Here is an 8,916-nt window from a genome sequence, read left to right as displayed (position 1 = left end):
GGCGGATATATCATTTCACTTTTCATTTCTGTATTTTGTAAATGACCAGTTTACCTCCGAGAGGGGCAATACATTAATACCCCTGTTCCTTTGATTTTAACTCAGGGCCCATTTTAATTGCCGGAATCAAGCACATTACCATGGATGGGAGAAGCAAGGAGGAAATAATGCCAAAATTTTGGGCGGATTATGTCACTAGCACAAGGAGGTGGTCTTCTGATTCCACATGGAAAAAAAAATCTCTAATCGCTGGAGAAAAAGTAAAATATGAAGACATCTCGATAAATTTTTAAATTTCTAGAGAAAAATTTTGGATTATAATATTTTATCAAAAAAATTATAAAATATCGTGATATTTTCTAAAAAAAATTGAAGATATTTATGACTGTGATTTTAGGTATAAATTTTTAATGCTTTTTTAACCAAAATATATTGAACACGAATTTCGTTAGATATACATTTTTAATGCTTTTTTAATCAAAATATATCACCTTATCAAAAGAAAGGCGGGATAAATGATAGGTCCATGTGTGAAATTATGCTCATCTTTGGCTGATTGGCTTGAACTATGAATGAAAGGGAGATGGACTAAATAATGAATGTAGTATGATCTATGTTGGTGACTTAAGGGTAGGATAAACAGTGTAGATGGGTAAAGGAGTGTGCATTTTTTTTTTTTTTATTTTGAAATGGGGCACTTTAGATGTAAAAAGGGTTATAAGGGATGTTCTTTTATAGGTGGTCAAAATAAAGGATTAAGGGCAAGAAGGGATTGGTCTGTTAGGATAGAAGATTGGTAAAGTGTCCCAAAAGTAATAACTTGTGGCCAATGAAAAGGGGATTTCGGGTTAGCTGAAACTATGAGTTTCGGGTAAAAAAACAACAATGAAAAGCATATACTGTGGCTAGCTAAAAAGAGGGTGTGAACTAAAATAGGGATATAAAGCTTTTTTTGTGAGGGGGTTTTCGATTGAAAGATTTTGGGCAGATACCAAAAATGTATAAAAGGAGGGGTGAAAGGGCCACTTTAGATATTCAGGAAGGGGTTTCAGATCAGAGGAAAGAAAGGTGTACGAGAGAGGGTTATGGGGCTTGTATGGGGCTTTTTCTCAGGAATAGAAAAGGGGAAGGTAGGATGAAGGATGGCTTTTGGTATTTCTTGGTGTTCTTGGAGTCTCAGTTAGGAAAGGTTTGTAATCGGTTGATGGTGTTTGACAATCTAGTTCGATCCGAGAAGAAACTTCACTCATCCCACTTGGTGCAGAAGAAGTGAGTGGAAAAAAGATGAAGATCGTCATCTTCAAGAAGACCACCATCTCGTGTGAAAAAAGAAAGCCAGAACAGTGTCTCTCCTTTGATAAAAGGAACCCTCGAATCCACAAGAAGATAAAAACAGAAACTAAGTTTATTCCATTGAAAGATTTGCAAAATTGGAAAAGCTAGTCGACTAAATTAGAAAACAGAGATATCAAGAACCCGAAAAAGAACCTAACGTTTGCGAAATCAAAAACCTAAATTTGAGAACAGAGATGTCAGGAACCCAAAAAAACCTTAAGACTTGTGAAATTGGAAAAGCTACGGTCTTGGTAATGGTAAAAGGTGGGAGTTTTTCTCGGAAACAGAATTGAGAGAGAGAGAGAGAGAGAGAGTAGTTTGCATGATGCAAAAATCAGAAGGTTTATTAATCTCAACCTTCAAGTCAATAGTAGTCCATTACATTTCCAAAATTACCATAGTAATAAAGTTATACTAAGGATGCTGATTGGTTCTCATATAATAGAATAGTTATGGAAGCAAGCAAACTAAGACAAGGAATACATTATGCAAATAATTCTATGTTAATAATTAATCATAAATAAAGGAATCTGATATTGGCACAACCATATTTTGATAATGACACTATTTAAATATTCTATTATTAATAATGATTCATATATAAATGATGGGAACTAATATGCATTCAGCATTTTGATAATGACATTGCCCACCACTTATAGAACATGGGTTATTTCATGAGACTGACATAAATGCTTAATCTCAACGAACTGCACATGCCATTATTTGAATTGACAATCATCTATAGGGAAATGAGTCCACGACATAAATGCTTAATCCACGACACACGAACGAAGGATCTGAGCCGTCTGAATCACTCATGTGCTACTACAACTACCTGTTTCCCGATGTTGCTTCCGGTGAAGAGTCCTATTAGAGCTTCCGGTCCTTTTTCGAGGCCTTCGACTGTATCTTCAACGTAAAAAATCTTCCCTTCCTTGATGTACTGATGGGTCAACTCCAAGAACTGAGGGTACAAGTGGTAGTGCTCGAATACCATGAATCCCTCCATTCGAACCCGCTTCACAAGGATGGAGAACAAGTTGTGAACACCCTCAGGTTTTTCAAGGTTGTATTGGGAGATCATACCGCACACCACAATGCGACCATGGTCTCTCATGTTCGGGAGAACCGCATCAAGCATCTTGCCACCCACATTCTCAAAGTAGATGTCAATGCCTTCGGGAAAATACCTGAAGTAGAGTGACCTAGCATTGTTATCACGCAATTAAAGGCAAAAAATCATTGAAAAGATGGATATAAATGGCCTTAAAATATGACACTTCGTCTCCCGTCTAGCTCCTAATGCTTATTGGCCTTGTTCTTTGTCAGGGCTATCTTGTAATTCCATTATCTTTTATGCATTTTAGAGGTGCACCCCGGGGCCACACTCTTTTTCAGGTATAAAAGAAAAGAAACCTGACACACTTGCTCTCTTTTATGGTATGAAATTGAAATTATTTAAGATGATGATCTTTAAGAATATTATATGAAAATATGTATATACCTCTTCAAAGCCTCGTTCAAGTCGTACTCTTCTTTATAGTTGAAAGCCTCGTCATATCCAAATTTGTTCTTCAACAGATTGACCTGAGTAGGCATTGAGATTAGTGATAAGCATCAATCTAAATTAAAACGAACAATACTACACTTCCTTAAAAAATTACAGATCAGAAGTAGACATAGATTATATTGGAAAAGTTTAAAGTGTTCATAAAATTCTAAGAATTGGAGAAGAAGAAAAAGAAAGACAAAGTGAAACTAAGGTGGGGCTCGCCGACTATGGGATGGACCAAATTAAACTTTGATGGAAGCTCAAATATAAATCAGGAGCGAGTGGGTATTGGAGGACCACTCAGAGATTCAGATGGGTGAACTATATTATCCTACTCCGGGCCAGTCGGCATTTGTGATTCAAATGAAGTGGAAGCTTGGCGCTCCTATGGGGGTTAAAGTGGTTCGTAACCAATGGTGTAGGGCTCCTAATCATCAAAGGGGATTCATCAAATGTTATAACCTGTGCTACTGGCAAAGTGGTGGGGCCTTGGGCTCTTGCAAATGTAATCTTAGAAATTCGAGATCTAATGGCATTAATTTACGCAAAGTTTCAGCACATGCACAGATCAACTAATGAAGATGCGAATAAATTGGCAAAAGATGGCGCGGATATAGGGAAGAAACGACTTGAATGAGGACTTCGCTTGAGATCTTATGTAACTGCATTTTGGTAGCTGTAAACAGTCACTATCTATTATGAGACTACTTATAATATTAGAGCTATCAACGGACCTGGATGGCCCGATGGATCCAAATGATTTGGGTCGCTAGGAGTGCGACATAGACAAACGATGGGAGTGGTCCACTGGAGCGTCCCATACGAAACATTTTTTTTCGAAATCCGTTCACAATTTAAATGTCCATGTGGGACATGGCCACAGCATTCTTTTAATCTGATTATCTTTCATCATTTGAGGAAAAACCTTTCACATTTTATCTTAAGTTGAAAGTCACCTTTTCATTGGAGCCAGCGCTACCAACCACGTAGCAACCCATTAGCTTAGCAAATTGCCCAACAAGTTGACCAACTCCACCAGATGCCGCTGATACGTAGACATAATCCCCTTTCTTTGGAGCACACATCTCATGAAATCCAGCATAAGCTGAGAAACCAGCCATACCTACAAACAATGTCCTATGGTTAGAACTTGAAGTGCCAAAAGCTTTACTAAGACGAAACTAAAAATGAAAGCAGAATGCTAATTTGCAATCTTGGAAGAATTGCAATTACTGTGGAGATGTGGACTGAATGTGATTTTATGAACTCAATCAGATGGTAGATAAGATTTCAATTTAAGGTGGAAGTATACAATACCTCCGAGATTTTCAAAATATAGCGATTTTATTGCGAAATTTTGATTAAACTACAAAATCCTAAAATAATCCCTAGAATTAAAAAAATATAGTGGCATTTTCATTTACCACGATAATATTTATATCATGATATATTTTTGTTAATTTTCATATATTTAAATAATTTTATTTTTATCGATTTTTCAATATAAACCTGAAACATAAAAAAATTAATATATATCCCAAGAGTTTCCCTTTCCGAGAAATTCTTGAGAACAATATTTGTAACTTATAGCTTCATATGTTTTCATTAGCTACAACTTACAGATTTGTGTACAAATTGTAGAGGTCCAACTCACCGAGGAGGCCTGTGTAGAAAGAAAGGGGCACATCGGTGTATTTGATCTTAAACAGTGTAGAAAGCTTATCACCATCGATCAACGTTAAGAGACTGTACTCTTCCCATCCAGTGACCCCCCACACCAATTCCCCTTCCTTGAATTCCGGATGTCCAGAGTCTATAATTTTAGATACACCAAAGCCTTGTAAGGGCTGCATAATAAAAAAGTAACAAACACAAGTTTAGGACACCATAAGAAAAGGCTCCAAGTTTTCCAACTTGAATAGGACTTTGTCATAGCTCAAGCCAAGTTGTCTAGGCACTTGGTTAAGTATTTGATCATGCTTTTTTACTTTTAAAGAAGAATTTGATTTTTTGAGTTTGTCAAGCATTCAATGCAGTTCTTATCATTCCAGATCAAGTGCCTTGTGAAGTATAGATTGACCCTAGCTAACAAATCAGTATTTCTGATCTTTTCGTCAGACAAAAAAGCCATTGTTTTAAAACTCCACAAGTCAATCATAGACTCAACTGAGTCAACTAGGTTTTACCTCGGCCGAGTTCTCATTCCAGTCTGAATGTATCAATCATTGACTCAGCCATGTCAAATCGGTTTCCCCTAGGGCAAATTCTCCTAACAAACGGACTTTACAAGCAATTAGCCAAATTACCAAATATTTTAAAGCAAACTAGGATCCGCAATCTTACCAACCTATTTGGGCATTTGAAAATGGGCCATCTACTATAACATAATATGGTGTATATTTAAACACTAAAAATGCCTTTATGGTTTGACAGTATATTAAACACTAAATGGATTTACTTTAGGGAAGTGATATATCCGCCGCTTTTGATTACTTGGGAGAGCCAGCAGCAGTGTACGTGGCAATCAGCCCCATTGAATCCTTCTGACGTGAAGTACATCAGCCCCTTTGCAATCATTGATACACTGCTGCTGGGTATCCCAAGTAATCAAAAGCGGCGGATATATCACTTCCATTTTTTTTAAGTGTCTAATATTTGCCATATCTACATCGCTGTCCCCCAATTTGAGAAAGGGTATTCTGCAAAAGAAGTCCTCCACTTTATTTGGAAAAACAGTCTTCTACTTTAGGCAAATAGAGTCATCCCGTTTGAGAGACTTGCAAATCCAATCATGCCAATAATTTGGGACCAAAATATCCATGGTAGATTTTTTTTTACTATTAAAAGTCCAAAATGTCCTTGTATGTGATAGGGGAATGCTAAATTCACAGTCGCCCTTGCAAAAAGGGTTGCAGAGGGCTCCCCTATTGGTCAAATTCCATTTAAGACAGTTTTGATTGTAATTTTCTGTGCCATCTTAAATGGAATTTGACCAACGGGGGCGGCCTTTGCCCCTTTTTTTCAAGCGCGCATCTGTGAATCTAGCATTCTTCTATGTGAAAAGGTAAAAATTACCTTGTAAAAGACCAAAATGGTGGTAATGGTCGGTGACATGTTTTGATAGGGTGCGTCCCACCAACTCAATTCAAATCCATGCATATGGTGGAGCCCACCATTTTGCCTCATTTTTTATGGGGTGAGCCCATTTTTTTTACACCCATGTATATGAAAGCTAGCTAGTATATAGAAATGATATTCTCATATCCTTTATTCAAACTTGTAATTGATTGTCATGGGTATTTTGGTGTTTTTACTAGGTAATTTTTTGTCTTTTGATGTATTAAGACATTTTTGGTCTTTTTCATTGAATTAAAATTTTTTTTTACCATGGCATGACCTGACTTGCAAAATTCACTGAAACGTGATGATTCTATTTGCAAATTGTCAAACTTCTCTTTATGTGCAAAGTACAAGACTTCTTTTTCAAATTGAAGTACCCAGAAGCGTTTGTTTGCAAATTGTCCTGAAGCTCCAGGGTTTCTTCTTATTGAGTTTCCCAAATTTCATTTTTTGTATTTCCTACAGTCAATATAAATTCTTCCTAGCGGATTTCAAGGGAAAAATAATAATTGATCGTCTCTCCCAAAACTTACAAATTCAACTAATTTCCATGACAATAGAAAACCGCCAACAACATGCAGAAAGAAAATGCGAAATTGGTGTTATTTAATCATTTATTCTTCAACACTCCCCTCACGAGTGACACTCTTTTTGTTGGGTGGTTGGCCGTACACATGGCACATGTGACCCCTCTTTTGAATTCATTGTACACCTAGATTTTATAAGGAGTTGTTGGATTTTGAACACAGGATGTGCCATGTGGCAAATGCTCTATAACATGTGAAACAACCAATTACTCTAAAAGCTTAATCAGTTAGAGTTAGTGTTATTTAATCATTTGTACTTAAACAGGAAAATTCAAACCGGGAAAAAAATTACCGATCCTGGTGTGAAAGAAGGAATATAGCCTGGTGGAATCCGATTCATCCGACTTCGCAAATAGGGATCGCAGGAGAGGTAGAGATTCTTGACGAGGATTGCTTTAGATCCCTCAAGAACCTCCAATCGGATTTTGCTTGAGCTCAAAATCATGTCTGACTCTTTTGGAAATCCCGTCACGAAATCTCTGAAGATGATTTGCTGGTTGCTAACTTCATCTCCCTTGGCCATATTTTCCACTGTGAAATCAAAGCTCTTAAATTTTTACTATCTTATGGAAACTCTAGCTAACTCTCACTAAGATTAGAACTATAGCTTCTTCTTGTTCCCTACATCTATGAGGGCTACAACTATTTATAGCATTTTTTGGACATAAGAAGTAAACGATCGAATGGCACCATAACTTTGAAAAAAAATCCATTTTCCTTGGGAAAACAAAATTGACGATAATTACAATAGTGACACTTGGGCAATAAGTGAATAAAATAAAGAAGATAACACCAATCCCATTAACGCAATGAACATTGTGAAAGTTCCAAGATCTTACTTTTCATTGTGAAAGTTCCAAGATCTTAGTTTTTTTCCCACCTCTTGCTTTATTTTAACCACGGAGTTCATTTTAGAAGTATTTTCCTTGGAGGAATGCTAGACTTATGCACCATGAAAGGGCGCGCTCATTGTCTTTTTTGATTTTTTAAAGGGAAATGCTATCACCATGACTATATTCTATTTATACGGTGGTTGCCTGGTGGGGCCCACATAAAGCCATGCTTATCTCGTACTCTAGAAACTATGAGTCCTATTTGTATTAGAGTTGAACAATTGGAGGTTTCTTACTGTTTCTAGAATAGTTATCGGTTAGTTAATATTTTCGTGAGATAAAGTCAGTAGATATTTTACAGGAATAAGAGTTTATCTTTTAGGGTCATGTAGTAGAGTTTGACCAGGAATAAAAGAGATGGAAACGTGTGAGTAATTTGGACGGATAGAATAGTCTATTAAAAGGCTAGTTTGGGTTATTTTGATATGGAATAAAAAAACGATGAAAAAGTAGTGTGAAGAAAAGAACGGCCTCCATATTCTACTATTCTTATATTTTATTAAAAAAAAACTCGCTTACTCTCTTCTTGTGTTATATATTTTGGTACTTAAATTCGACAAAGTGGTATCAGAGAAGCAGATCTTGGGATTTCCATAAAGCAGAAAAGCTAGGGCGAATTCAAGAAAACACCGGCAAGGGTTCGGTAAGTTCGCAACATAGCAGGTAACACCAATTCTTCATATTTTCAGCAAAGAGTTCCTTTATTTAAAGATGATAATTTTCAATTTTGGTCAATTAACTTGAAGACGTTATTTATGTCTTATGAATTATGGGACTTGGTAGAGAATGGGTACGAAAATTTTGCAGAACATGAAAGATTGACCATGGTACAAAAGAAAGAATTAAAGGAGAGCAAAAAGAAAGACGCAAGGGCTTTTTACCTCAGCACACAAGCCATGGATGAACCAATATTTTCAAGGATTATGGCTGCAACTACATCAAAGGAAGCATGGGATTTGCTTAAAGAAGAATACCAAGGTACTAAGAAGGTAATTTCTATTAAGTTAGAAACCCTTCGTCATGATTTGAGAATTTGATTATGAAAAATTCTGAATCAATTCAAGTTTTTTTTCTTTAGAGTGACTTCTATTATAAATCAAATAAGAACTTATGGAGGAAAATTAGATGATCACAAAATTGTTGAAAAAGTGTTAAGGAGGGGCAAACCGAAAACAACTTGGGTAGAAACAGTGAGGAAAGACTTGATAGCTAGAAGCATAACAAAGAACATGACCTTCAATAGGATAGAATGGAAAAAAAATGATCCACGTAGAAGAACCCAACTAGAGCCAAAATTAGAGCCGGATAGATTCCTTTCACCTTCTTCATGAAATTTTTCTAAAGGATTCATTTAGCCGACCCCAACTAATTTGGGACAAAGGCTTTGTTGAGTTGAGTTGAGTTACGTTATGGGCCTCCGAGGGCG

General features: G+C 36.5%; 1 protein-coding gene across 1 annotated transcript; it reads right to left on the bottom strand.

The window, feature by feature from the left end:
• Window positions 1–1,885: 1,885 nt before the first annotated feature.
• Window positions 1,886–7,530, bottom strand: LOC143858523 (2-alkenal reductase (NADP(+)-dependent)-like). The gene is made up of 6 exons (XM_077369166.1): window positions 7,437–7,530; window positions 6,890–7,128; window positions 4,545–4,737; window positions 3,847–4,013; window positions 2,843–2,925; window positions 1,886–2,528 (listed from the first exon to the last, which is right to left on the bottom strand). Exons 1-6 carry the CDS (start codon window positions 7,441–7,443, stop codon window positions 2,150–2,152), a joined length of 1,068 nt encoding a protein of 355 aa, XP_077225281.1. The 5' UTR covers window positions 7,444–7,530; the 3' UTR covers window positions 1,886–2,149.
• Window positions 7,531–8,916: the final 1,386 nt, after the last annotated feature.

The sequence above is a fragment of the Tasmannia lanceolata genome, unplaced genomic scaffold (assembly GCF_043159265.1).
Source record: "Tasmannia lanceolata isolate RefF3 unplaced genomic scaffold, GAP_Taslan_0.1 ptg000026l, whole genome shotgun sequence".
Taxonomy (NCBI): domain Eukaryota; kingdom Viridiplantae; phylum Streptophyta; class Magnoliopsida; order Canellales; family Winteraceae; genus Tasmannia; species Tasmannia lanceolata.
This window is presented reverse-complemented; position numbering and strand designations above follow the sequence as displayed.

Excerpts from the sequence above, each read along its gene's own strand:
- LOC143858523 (XM_077369166.1), bottom strand. Across the intron at positions 4,014-4,544 it reads TTTCTACACAGGCCTCCTCG|GTATGGCTGGTTTCTCAGCT; the intron begins GTGAGTTGGACC and ends CATTGTTTGTAG. Across the intron at positions 2,529-2,842 it reads TTGAACGAGGCTTTGAAGAG|GTATTTTCCCGAAGGCATTG; the intron begins GTATATACATAT and ends ACTCTACTTCAG.